This window comes from Globicephala melas, chromosome 14 (genome assembly GCF_963455315.2).
Source record: "Globicephala melas chromosome 14, mGloMel1.2, whole genome shotgun sequence".
In the NCBI taxonomy this organism is placed as follows: Eukaryota; Metazoa; Chordata; class Mammalia; order Artiodactyla; family Delphinidae; genus Globicephala; species Globicephala melas.
This window is the reverse complement of record NC_083327.1, coordinates 85846457-85859277: the sequence shown is the minus strand read 5'-3', so window position 1 is coordinate 85859277 and position 12821 is coordinate 85846457. Positions and strand designations below refer to the sequence as shown.

At 45.7% G+C, this 12821-nt stretch overlaps 1 protein-coding gene across 2 annotated transcripts; it reads left to right on the top strand.

Moving 5' to 3' along the window:
* The first annotated feature begins 400 nt into the window (after nucleotides 1-400).
* MPC1 (mitochondrial pyruvate carrier 1) lies at nucleotides 401-11932 on the top strand. Of its 2 annotated transcripts, XM_060283576.2 has the most exons (5): nucleotides 401-610; nucleotides 1846-1849; nucleotides 10087-10183; nucleotides 10942-11074; nucleotides 11397-11932. In XM_060283576.2, the coding sequence occupies exons 1-5, from the start codon at nucleotides 540-542 to the stop codon at nucleotides 11419-11421; spliced, it is 330 nt and encodes a 109-aa protein (XP_060139559.1). In that variant the 5' UTR covers nucleotides 401-539; the 3' UTR covers nucleotides 11422-11932. The 2 variants fall into 2 exon arrangements, with proteins under 2 accessions (XP_060139559.1, XP_030708823.2); XM_030852963.3 differs by lacking the exons at nucleotides 401-610; nucleotides 1846-1849 and adding an exon at nucleotides 2201-7812.
* The last annotated feature ends 889 nt before the right edge of the window (nucleotides 11933-12821 follow it).

The following is a 12821-nucleotide window of genomic DNA, read 5'->3' as shown; positions in this document are numbered from 1 at the left end:
CCAGAGCTAGCGGACCTGCTCTCCGGTACGTGTAGCGGCAACTGCGGACGCAGCCCGCGCGCCGCTGCTGCGCTCCTCCCGGCGCCCACCTCCAGTCTGGAGCCTGCAGGCCCGGGCGGCCGCAGGGGCTCGCGGACGCTGCAAAGGCCCACGAGGCGCGGGCGGCGGGTACTCCCGCGCGCCCTCGGACAATCATCTGCCCGCCCTGAGCGCGCCAGCGCGGATGCCTGGCAACCGCCAGCCAATCGCCGCCGGACCCCGGCCGTTTTACGGCAGCAAGCCTCGCCCCCACGCGCTGCCGAGGGGCGGGGAGGAGGTGTGCGGCGAGCGCGAGCCAATCCGTGCCGCCGCCTCCCGCCCTGCGCCCTCCCATTGGCCCAGAGTCAGGTGGCGGGCCGCGACCGTACGGTGGGGCCGAGCTGTCGTGAGGCACGCCGGCGAGCGGTTGCGGTGTCCGCGCTGTCCGCTCCGCCGGGTGTCATTGGGCTCCGAGGAGCGGCGCCCAGGGCACCGCGGGCGGCCTGGTGTCTGGCACGGCCATGGCGGGCGCGCTGGTGCGGAAGGCGGCGGACTATGTCCGGAGCAAGGACTTCCGGGACTACCTCATGAGGTGACGAGTCCCCGGGGCCGGACCCACCAAGGGGTCCGGAGTGCGGAGCCGACGCCGCCGGGACGAGGGGCCGCGAGGGTGCGGGCAGCGGGGTGGGCTCCGCGCAACGGGGCGGCGGGGCGGTGGGTTGCGGACAGCGGGGTTGGGGCTCCCGGCCGCGGGGCGGGAGTCCAGGCAGCCGGGCAGGGTCCCGGGGTAGTGGCGCCTGGGGCTCCGGACAGTGGGGCAGCGGGGCGGGCCGGAGCCCCGGTGGGGGGAGCCCCACCCCGGCGCGGGCGGGCGCCGAGAGCGGGCCCGGTCCGGCGAGTGGGGCCGGGGCTCCGGCTTGCTGCACCTGCTTGGCAGGTGTGTGCCCAGGTGTGCGGCGGACCTGCCCCGGGCGCGGGCTGGGAGGGCGCGTCCCGGCATCGCTCGGTGGAAGGTGAGCCGCAGGTGCTCCTTTTCCGCGACAAGGGCACTGAGCCTGCCCGGTCGACCTCGCCCTTCGGATTTCGCAGCTTCAGGACGTCAAGCGTGGGACGGAATCAAATCTAACATACGAATATTCTGCCAACCAAGGGCATACTTTTTAATATTCTGCTTTCCATTAAGTCTTTATTTTCAATGAGAAAGAAAGGGCAGTGGCGGGATGAAAAGCCTACTTCCTATGTTTTATTTTATTTTTTGGCTTCGCCGCTCGTCAGGCGGGGTCCTAATCCCGCCCCCCCACAGGGGCCACCTGCGGCCCCTGCATTGGAAGCGCTAGTCTTAACCACTGGACCTCCAGGGAAGTCCCACTTTCTGTATTTTATTTTCGCCTGTAATCTTGAGATGCTTGCTTTTTATTTCATTTATTTAATATAACTTTAAAACCGTTTGATATAGTTTATTTAGGTGTATACATTTTAGTTTTTCTTTGTGATTTTTTTTTAAACCTAGGTAAGTGTAGGGCTGCAGTATTTTTCAACAGGTTAGTGTAGTAAAGAGGTGAAGTGATGACAGCTGAGGAGAAATAAGTATCCATAGGGTACAGTATGAAGGCAGCTTCATTTTACCAGTAAAAGAAAAAAAAGGATTATTTTTTTTAAATTCTGAATTTTATTGCAAATACTGTTTGCTTGTAATTTTAAGGGCAGTAGGGTAAGAAAAATAATTGCCACGTGGTAAATTTGGAAACAGAAGCTTCACTCTTGACTTTCCAAAAAGGAACTTTGTGTACTTGCATAGGACCATGATTAATTAGGACAGATGTTTAGTACTGTGGAGCAGAGTATTTATCAGAGTAATGTGCTGGGGAGATCGGAGGAGAGTAGTCATGGGAGGCTGTGTTATTAGTCCCTGCAGTCAAGTTTCTCTATGACTTCAAATATTACCTTAGGTTTCACTAATGTTTCTCCTTTGTATGAGCCTTCCTAATAGTTAAGTACAGCTAAGGGTAAAACTGTATGATGTAATTAAGAATAAAGTCTTATCCATATTAGAAATATGCTGATGATTACCTAACATTCTATTACACAAGAAGAATTTGTAAAATATGTGTATTTTCAATGAAGAGAGTTCGCCCTGCTTTTCTACATGTATTTATTTTTTACTAGACAGGGGTCTGTGAGCCAGATATTTCGATTGAATACTTTGATATATGGTCTAACCTTTTTTCAAAGATTAAGTTCATGTAGCTTTAATGTTTACATGCCTTTTCTAGTATTGCTTTAATTGTATCAAGCTCTGACTAAATGAGGAAAAAAAGAGAATTGCAGTGTCCAGGAAAGTGCTGCCTGGTAGGACATCCAGCTAGGATTCTGAAGAATGACTTCTAGCCAAGGGATCCCCAGCAGTCAATCCCAGTGGACTTTTGTTACCCTGTCTGTGAGATGGGTTTAATGACAGTGCCCTATCTGGTTGGGTTGTTGAGAAAATTAAACCAGATGAGGGATGTGAAAATACTTGGAAACCCCAAATCACTACGTATTTCTATTATATCTTGCTATTTTTGTAGCAGAAACATTTTAAAAAGTGTACTGATATGGGAAAAGTTAAAATCTTCAGTGTGAGTGTTACTGAACAGAACTTGAGTCTGTGCACCCGACGCACAGCAAAGCCGGTCTCCTGACACTGGTTGTGGGGAAGGGAAGTGCAGCGTTTACTGCAGGGCGCCTGCCAACCAAGGAGAAGGGGCAACTCATGCTCAAACTCCCAGATGGCTTTCAGGGAGGGGTTTTTAAAGACACATTAGGAGTGAGGCTTGCAGGGTGCGTGATCAGTTTGTGGACTTTCTTCTGACTGGTAGGTGGTGAGGTAACAGGGTGATATTTTGGGAATCTTAATGTCAACCTTCTGGTTCCAACTAGTCTGAGGCTACCTCTTGTGGTGGGAATGTAGTGACCATCCTCCACCTGGGTGGGAGCCTTAGTTCCTGCAGAACAACTCAAAGATATGTGTTAGATTGATATGTGTATCCCTTCAGGAGGAACTAGGGCTCTGTTTTATCGCTGAACTATTGTTTAAGCTATCATTACTTTTCTTGCTTAACTGCTTTTCCTTCTTCCTGCATTCCCTCACTTCCCTCCTTAGCAACTGCTTGAGTCCGCCCTTGGGAACTTGGGGAAGGCCTGGAAGACTCAAGCCTTTTTCTACAACAAGAAACGGGGGACACAGAGGGGCATTTGTACTCAGGAAGGCCCTGCAGGGTCCTGCTCAGTTTCATGAGGCGTAAAGCTCTGCGATTTTGACTTGGAAATCCTTCTGTGGACTGAACAGGTGAAGTGAGATGTCCACTGGCCTTGTCTTCCCTGCTGCTCCTGGCAGCAGTAGGATTTCATTTCAGCAGAGCAGTGATTGGGCTGATATCAAAACGCTCAGCAGCAGCTCATTTATTAGCTTTTTCTCCAGAAAGGAGTCACTTCTCCCCAGCATTTATTAGAGGAACGTTTCCCCTGTTTGGTCCTCTAGTCTTCTTGCTTACGGCCCCTGCTTTGCTTTGGCAAATAAATAAAGCCATAAGGAGACAATTTCATATTCTCTTCCAATCAGAGACGGGGCCCTGTGCCTTCTCGCCTTGTCAATCATTTGCACTCCTGAACAACTCAAGCTCTCTAGCGTTGTTTTTACAGCCTGCCGAAGGGGTGTAGAGGTTTTCCAAACTAAAGCTGCTCTAGAATTTTTAAAGTCATTTTATTAACAACATAGTTGAAGTTTTTAGCAACAATTTAAAGTCATATTTTACATAGATTATAACCTCCTGTCAATTACATTTTATGGATAAGACTGAAATGTCTTTCTTACTAAAGTGAATTTCCAAGTGTATTTTAAAATGTTGATTTTTTTTTTTTCATTGAGGAACAGGAGTTAGAACAGGCTGTAACCAAAGGCAGTGTGTGGACTTTGATTGGATCTGATATGGGAAAAAACAGCTATAAACGGCATTACTGGGACAACTGGGGCATTTAACTTGGGTCTTAGTATTAAACTGTTAAGTAATTCCTGACAGTTTTTGTTGGAAGCGATGGCAGTAGTATTACACCTATAGGTGATGGGTTTGATGATGGGTTTGCAACCCAGCCCGTTTGCTTTCCAGCTGTGTAGTCTTGGACAAATTGCTTGGTGTTGGGGCTTTGGTAGCTGTTTGACAACACAGCACAGTGCTGTGTATATTACAAAAGTAAATGTTCTCTTGTTATTGTTATCAGTATTCCATGTTTAATCCCTGGGCTCCCAGTGCTCCTTCTGATGCCTTCCATCCTTCCTTTCACTGATTTCTTCTCACTTACTTTAATGAAAATCTTGAATCAAGAACTTCCTGGATCTCTATTATCGTTTTGTTTTGTTTTTTTAAATAAACTATTTCCTCACATACGTTATTGGTGGAGTAAAAGAAGATAGCTGTCTCTTTTTTGCTCTTATTCTCCCTCCTGAATTTTGGTTAAGAAAAATAAATTAGATGAGCAACTAAGTTTTGAGGTAGGATGTGTGTTCTAGTGGCTGAGTCGGTCAAGGTCTGTGTATGTTTATCCTAGAGATTTACTCCCCTCCCTCAGAGAAGTGAACAGAGGTGTACGTGCACATATGTATTTGGATATATGTGCAAAGAATGCTTGCTTAGGTAGAACCTAGATCACGAGTATTTGAAAATCAGTTAATCAGTCAGCATGCTCTTGTAAATCTGAAGTGAGTTGGCTGTTGGCAGTGAATATTCTCCAGTTAATGAGGTTATCTATTCTAAGTTATTTTAACTTCTTAGTTTCCAGGAGAGCTTTAAGAATTTATATTTACTACCCAAGTGAGAAGTTGCAGTGGAAAACAGGGAGTCTTTCACAAGTTATAGGATATTAGAGCTGGAATGGACTTCAGACATCAGGTAGTCCAACACTTCACCTGCCATATGGAAAAACAGATCCAAACCAGGCGGAAAAGTTGAGACCCTCTGGACGCCAAACCTGTGAAACCAAAACAGGAATGTCATTAGGATGACATTAAGATTTAAAGGGAAATGGTTATGCACAAAAACCTTTGAAAAGAAGGTTTCAGGTACTTTCTTTGCACCTACTTTTCCTGTGTCTGCCTCCCTTCTCTGCCATGCTGCTTGCATACCCGCCCCTGGCCTTACTTCCCTGCCATGTAAATGACCTTCAGAAAGTTACTGAGGCTGAAAGCGTTGAAGCAGAACTGGCCACAGGAATCTCTTTTCTGCCGTCCAGTTTAGTTTTGACCATCTAAATACAGTTGAATATCACACATTCTGATTGTTAAAACTCCCTCTCATTTTAACTTGGACTAGAAAATGAGGTACAAGTTGCTGAGCATAACTGAAATGGCAGTGAGCGTTTTCAGCCTGTAGGAGAACTGCAGTCTCGAACGTCTCCAAGCCTTACCCCGCTCTCAGTGATGACATAAACAGACTATGCTAGGCTGCCACTTAGATCCTTTTAGTACTGTGTAAGCAAGTTATAAATTACTCACAGTACTTTCAGAGAAAGCTAACAGTTACTGTCAGTAATTTTAGGAAAGGAAGAAACAGATTGGCAATGCCGAGAAGACACTAAGAAAATAAAAATGAGCTTAGAAGAAACCTGGAGCCAAACAAACAGTATTCCAAATTAAGGAGAAACAGAGGATAAAGTTTATGCAGGGTAGTCATCCTCCTTTGTCACCTCTATCATCATTCTTAACGGGGGAGATCGGTTTTTCCTCCACAAGAATTCAAGGTCGTAAGGGAACCAAGAAAACCCTTATGCATTTTGAGGTTGTTTTAACCTTCACTGAAATAAAATACAGGCAACATACCGAATAAAGAGAAAGTCAAGGGTATTTTCCACACAGTTTTAACATTATTGTCCGCCAACTGCAGTTTGTGTTGCTTATAAGTTTACCTTTCTTTGGAACAGAAGCTAATACATACTAGGAAGCTTTTCTTGTCCAGTTTGGCTCTGCGCAAATATGCTTCTCAGATTTTTTGCCTGAGTACTTGATGCATGTTTTGGACAGTTCTGACATAGAATTAAGGGATGCTGAGTTGTGGCTTTTTGTATTTCCCAGGGATGTTTAGAATAAATTTATTCTCAGATTGGCTTATCGTCATTAAACCACTATTAAAGTGATGTGATCAGCTTTATTTTTGTGGTCACTTTCACATAGGACTTTGGGATTGAGTAGAGTATGATGGCAGAAGTTATTCCTCCTTCACACTCCTTTATAACCTGCCTGTTGTAAAATAGGGTAGAATTTGAACTATTGCACAACTCAAGGAAAGAGTCCTGAATTGAAAACTCAATTATCTCCAAGCTGACAATTTAGATTTTAAGAAACACATCTTTTAAAATATTTTTGTAGGAAAAAAATGTGCCGTTGGTAATTTACAGATAAATAAAAGGCCTGTGTTCAGATCCTGAACAAAGGAGAGTGACACCACAGGTGACTATAGTCCATAAACTACTGGATCCTGCCCTCTGACCTGATAAGGGACTCACCCTCTCTGCCGTCCAAACACTGTGCTCAGCTTGGACTTGCTGTGAAATACAATCTTGGCAACGTAATTTGTTACCGCAGTTGAAACATTATCTATTAACACAGTGCACTTAACATTGAAAGACAGACTCTTTCTAGGCTGTTCGTATTTCATAACAGAACCTATTTGAAGTATATTATTAGCATCGTCAACAACTACTCTCATGCTGGAGATTAGAACCTCCTTGACCTCTGCATCAAAACAACTAGCGGAGCTGTTTGGACGAGACAGTGTGTATAGAGGATTTTATCATTTTATTTCAGTAATTCTTTCAGGAGCTACACTTTCAAGAGTTTGCCTTGTCAGAACAATTAAGCTATATCCTGAAAAGAAGAAATGCCATCTCAGAAGTAAAATTAATTCGACGTATTTCTGAATGGTATTAATTTTAGCATTCAGGAAAACAATTCACTTAACATTAGAAGACCTTTCTCTTCATTCGTTCAGCAAACATTTTCTGAGTGCCTTGTGAATTCTGGGTACCACTTGGGCCAGAGTTTCAGCTGTGAACAGAATATGGAATTACACGCCTATTTTTAGGAGCTTACGTTCTGGTGAGAGGCTGTTGGTAAGTAAAAACGGAAAGTCCGTTGCTGGTAGAATTCTGCAGCATTGTGCTTCTCTCCAACTTGTCATTTTCAAAGAAATGCCCCCTATAAGCCTGTGCTGTCCAGTCTGAGAGCCACAAGCCCCAGGTGGCAGGGGAGCTCGTGGAGGGTGGCCAGTCCAAGCTGAGCTGTGTCGACACCCACCGGATCTCGGAGACTCAGTGCCGAAATAGAATGTAAAATACGTCATCAATAGGTTGTTATTGATTACGTGTTCAAATTAAAATAGTTAGAAATGTTGGAATAAATAATAAAATTAACTCCTGTTGTTTTTCACTTTTGTTAACATGACTTCTAGAAATTTTTAAATTTCATGTGACTCCTGTTCGTGACTTGCATTATATTCCTGTTGGATAGCTCCACTCTAAGGATTAAGTTTACGTTTCATAAAATTAAGGTTTACTTTCATTAGGTCAAAGTTATTGACCTAATATCACTAGATCTTCTCAAGAAAAAAAAGAATACGTGCTCCTAGTGTTGTAGTTCTGTTACTGAAACTTGAACACAGGTATGAGGTTAAAGTAACCGAAATCTTACAAAGCATCTGATCTTTTTTTTTTTTCCCCTCATGTCTCTCCTGTCTGAACCTCGGTGACTCCTCACAAAATAGTACGGTAAGAACCTGTCGCTACTTCATATCAGGCTTCTGCAGACTTTCTGCATTAACAGAGTATGGACAGGAGACAGCTATCATGCCACATCCTGGGACCTTGTGGGTCCCGGGCTAAGGGCACCTCCAGTGACCCCTTGGTCCTCCGGTTCCACTCTGGACACTAACTTCTCTGCAGGACCAGTGCATTGACTGATGAATATCTGACAGAGCACAGACCAAACATGTATTCCAGGAAAGGGAAGTGAGAACTAGAGTCTTGTACTCGATAGAAAAGATGTATTATTAACTTTCTGTGGTTAGATACTTTAGTAACTAGTGTTGAAATTATCTTTACCTTTTATGTTCTTTTTATGAAATATCTCAAGTATATCTCAATGCTTATAATCACAAGTGTATATATAGCCCTTAACTTGCAGAACGCTGCTTCATATGACCCTACACTCACCACAGTAAAACTTTGAATACTGTCTTGTGACCAGAAGTCCCCCGGGCTGCCTCAGGTTTCAGATTTATGCCGTGGCCTCTTACTACCTGGCCGCAGCTGTGAGCGCAGACGCCTGGCCTGGCTGAGCCTCTCAGGGCAGCCCTGAGTGTGTGCATAATGCGGGGATCTGGGGGCCACCGTGCAGAGTAGAGCAGAGCGGTGGAAAGTGATTAAACAGGCAAGCGATGGGAATAGACTGACGTGGTCAAAAAAAGGAGGAGAGAAACATCACTGGAGTAACAGAGAGTTGAAAGTGAAGGGACACAAAGGGAAGGACAGGAGGGGAAACAGGCGGGTAGGTGAGGAGGGACAGATACTCCATCACCAGAGGTCTGGAGGATGAGGAAGGAGGAAAATGGCCAGGTTTCATCTAGGCACAAGAAGCATTAAAGTGTCAGCAATGAGTAGCTGAGACAAAATCCAGTCTGAAAGCAGGAGGACTAAATAGCCTTCCCCAGAACCTCAAAGATTCTTTATACCAACTGTGCCTGAGGTGCGGCGTCCATAACTCAGGTGTGAGATTGTGCAGTACTCACCATGCTGGCAGTAGAACAGCTCTGACAGTTTTACAGCTATTTAAGGCAGAGGCCTCATGCTTACATTAAACACGTTATGTAAATGTTTCAAAATATTCTTAAATCATGACGAAGGTAATTCTCACTTATTTTTCTTGCATTTCCTTGTTTCTCATTCTTACGAAGTTTTTGGATTTTAATGACTCTTGGTCAGTATTAGAAATGCAGGTCTAGAAAGGTATTTTGCAGTCTGCGTTTATCTTAAATGCTCTGATAGGCAGAAATAAAGCACTGCTTAATGTTCTGATAACTGAAAAGGGTCTTTACCCAACAGTGTGTGGTTTCCTTCATATTTTATTTTATTTTTTGTTTTTCACTTTTTTTGGGCCGTGCTGCACTGCTTTCGGGATCTTAGTTCCCCCTCCAGGGATGGAACCCGGGCCAGGGCAGTGAAAGCACCAAGTCCTAACCGTTGGACCGCCAGGGAACTCCCTCCTTCATATTTTAAAGCATTATTTGCAAATCGTACATAAATAAAACAATTTTTAATTTAATGGGGAAAGCCCCTGGACTTATTTCAACCTCAGAAGTTAAATTAAATTGCATGTTGCTACTGTTCAACGTGGACAACTTCATTTCGGTACCCTGGGATGGCCATGGTCGTACATGAGAAACTCCTGATCCATTTCTTAAATATAGGCTGTTCCTATTACTTCAAAATTAATTTTCAGTTTAATTTCTCATTATCTGGGGGTCTGAGTGTAGATTTTTAGGTTCTCTGATCTTCATATAGCTCGTATGAGCTGAAAAGCAATTTCTTCCCTTATTAAGTTACTTTCTTCAGAAAAAGTATCCAACTTAGGGTCTGCATTTTAAGAGATGTTGACAAATAAATACCTTAATGAAAATTTGAAAAAAGTTTGATAGATTTAAACGTTACATTACGAGAATGGTTGTAACAGGTTTAAGTTGTAGCAAGAGTGACTTGTGTAAGAATTTAATCTCATTTGAAAATTCTCTAAACGGGACAGTCTGAGATTACTTAGTTGTGATCTGGAAGCTGGTAGGGACCTTGGTAAAGTGCCCGATCCCTTCTGGTTTGGGGCTCTCACCTTGTGAGAACTGCTGATTCATAGGCACATGCTTGCACACTGAACGCCTGCACGGTAACCTTCCCCAGTTAACCGCACACTTCACGTCACTGTTTAAGAGAAGTTGTAGCTGTTCACGCTCTGTCTTCACTTTTCCTCTTCTTTCTCCCCTCATTTTTTAACAGCACTTTTGGGGCCCAGTAGCCAACTGGGGTCTTCCCATTGCCGCCATCAATGACATGAAGAAGTCTCCGGAGATTATCAGCGGGCGGATGACATTTGGTAAGGATGCAGATTGGAATAACTGGGAGGCTCTTCATATAAAATCATAGCATAATACAGCTCCTGCTTACATTTCAAGTGCGTAGCACCAGACACTACAGTCACCATTAGAAAGTAACGTAAAGCGCCTGACGTCATTGATGGGTGTTACTCCTCATGGTAAGGAAGGGAAAGGGTTACTGTAGTTGGAAGTATTTGTTAAGGTCCTGTTTGCCTTTCAGATGTAGTCCCCCTAGTTAAGGAGTGTGTCCTCTTGAACTTTATGTGGAAAAAGGATCTTAAAGTTTACTTGAAGTCCTGATATTTGAACATAAAACTCGTTGAGGGGATTAAATAGCAGCTCTTTCAGATAAGGGACTATAAACCACTCTAGGGGACAGAAAAGGAGGCTAGAACTGATGTCAGTTTACTGACATTATGTTCTTTAACTGTTTAAGTAATAAGTAACAATACGTAACGGGAGCAAACCATCTGATGAGTTTCCCAGTCATGGAAGCATCTAAGCAATAGCTTTTATCATCTGTAAAGGTGTTAGCAGAAAAGGTTCTTTTTTTGAGGCAGTTGAGCCCTGTCAGCCCTCAGCTGGAGGCTGTAGGTCACTGTCCTGCGTGTCCCCGGCAGCCCTCAGCTGGAGGCTGTAGGTCACTGTCCTGCGTGTCCCCGGCAGCCCTCAGCTGGAGGCTGCAGGTCACTGTCCTGCGTGTCCCCGGCAGCCCTCAGCTGGAGGCTGCAGGTCACTGTCCTGCGTGTCCCCGCAGCCCTCTGCTGTTACTCGCTGGCGTTCATGAGATTCGCCTACAAGGTGCAGCCTCGCAACTGGCTGCTGTTCGCCTGCCACGCCACCAACGAGGTAGCCCAGCTCACCCAGGGCGGACGGCTGCTCCGGCACGAGTAAGTAGGTCCCGCTGAGCTTTGTGTTCTGAGGAGCTGGGGAGGCCTGTGTCTGTCGTGGGGCGGGCTGTGACTGTGCGGCTGGGGAGACTCGATGCAGAGCAGAAATACGCTGAGAAGCGACTGCGCCGTTGAGACAGTGCGATGAGAATTCACTTATCAAACAGGAAAATTAGCATGAAATAGGGTATTGCTGTTCTTATGACATCGTGAGTTGAAATACATGTTAACGTAAAGGTGTCTTCTTAAAGCCCTCCAAGGCCTTCGAGGCTGGCGGTGAAGTTTTGTTTCTCATTGCGTTTGTCTTTGTGCTCCTTCCCAGGATGTCTAAAAATGCCTCAGCATAACAATGGAAAATGAAGAACCGGCTTCTTGAAGGGGTGGCATTGCCAGCTGCTGCTGCTGAGTCACACATTCCACCCTAGTGAATAGTCTTGCTAAGAGAAATATGCAGAATGCTATTTTTACTAACCAGACGATTCTTCTAGAAATAGCAGGGAGTTCCCAAACCCACTCTCGGCTGCCTTACAAGTACTGAATGTTTTACTTCTCTTCAGAAAGCTCAAATATGTGATCAATGTAATGATTCCCAGTGATGGTTTTATCTGCAGTAATATGTCTGTTATCTGTTAGAAGTTACCTTATGAAAAACCGAAGAGAACAAAATTTGTAACCATCAGCATTTAAGTACTCAGAAATCCTGACCTTTCGTTTAATGACCATGAGACAGCTGGCAGCTGGCCACATAGCTAAAATCACATTGCCAGTGTTTGAAAAGGTGTTTGTGTTTCCATGCAGTGTGTATATTGAAATGCTGTAAATTAATGGCAATAAATGATTTAAATATTTGTCAAATGAGCATGGTTAAATGCCTTATTAAGAAACTGAAGAACTATATCCCTAAAAGGTCAATTACAGGTGAAATGTGGAACTCCTTGAAAATGATTCAGATGGCTAGGGAAGTGACAAGCTGGGGGCCAGTTTCGGGAAAGCGTCCACATTCCCAGCTGTTCATAATGCGCTCTTGCAATGGGCAGATATTAGAAAAGGCACCCAAGCACTGCGCCTAAAACTGCCCCGCACTAGCTGACTGCAGGCTGCCCGGAAGCATCCTGGGCTTGAGTTTCCCCCCGAGGCAGGTCAGCTAACGTCTGTGCTGTTTCCAGGGAAGCCGTGGGGCTTGCAGGCCCACAGCACGTGTCGACGGCCTGGTGGCCAGCGCCGCGCTGGGCCCCGGGAGTGGAGGCTGACCTCTGGGCAGGGAGCCAGCTCTGCGGGGCAGGGGTGGACCCGCGGCCCGAGAGCGTCCTGAGAGCACAGTCCTCACGCCTCAGGTCACATCACGCACTTAGTTGGAGTTTTTCAACCTTCACCGTGAACGTGAGCACGGTTTCCCATCTCCTGGCAATAGTGGACGAGAGCGGCAGGCGCAGGGCTGACGTCGGCGGGTCTGTGTCCCAGCACCTCCTCAGCTAGCCTGTCCCCTCTGAATCATTTCTGTCACTTTTTCTTTCCTTCAGAGGCGTTACACTGCTTTCAAAGCGCTTTCGGATGCGTTCTTTGAGCCACACGCAGCCCTGTGAAGCCGGACTGGTGCGCTTCCACACGGGGTACAAGGGGGTGTGCGTGGCGGGGCCTCCTGACACGCGGCTGCATCTGCCCCGCCCCCCGGGGCTGGGGGCCCTCAGGCTCATTCCTCCACAGCTCACTGGAGTTGAGGGTGGTTGAAAGCAGCTGGCGATAAGAG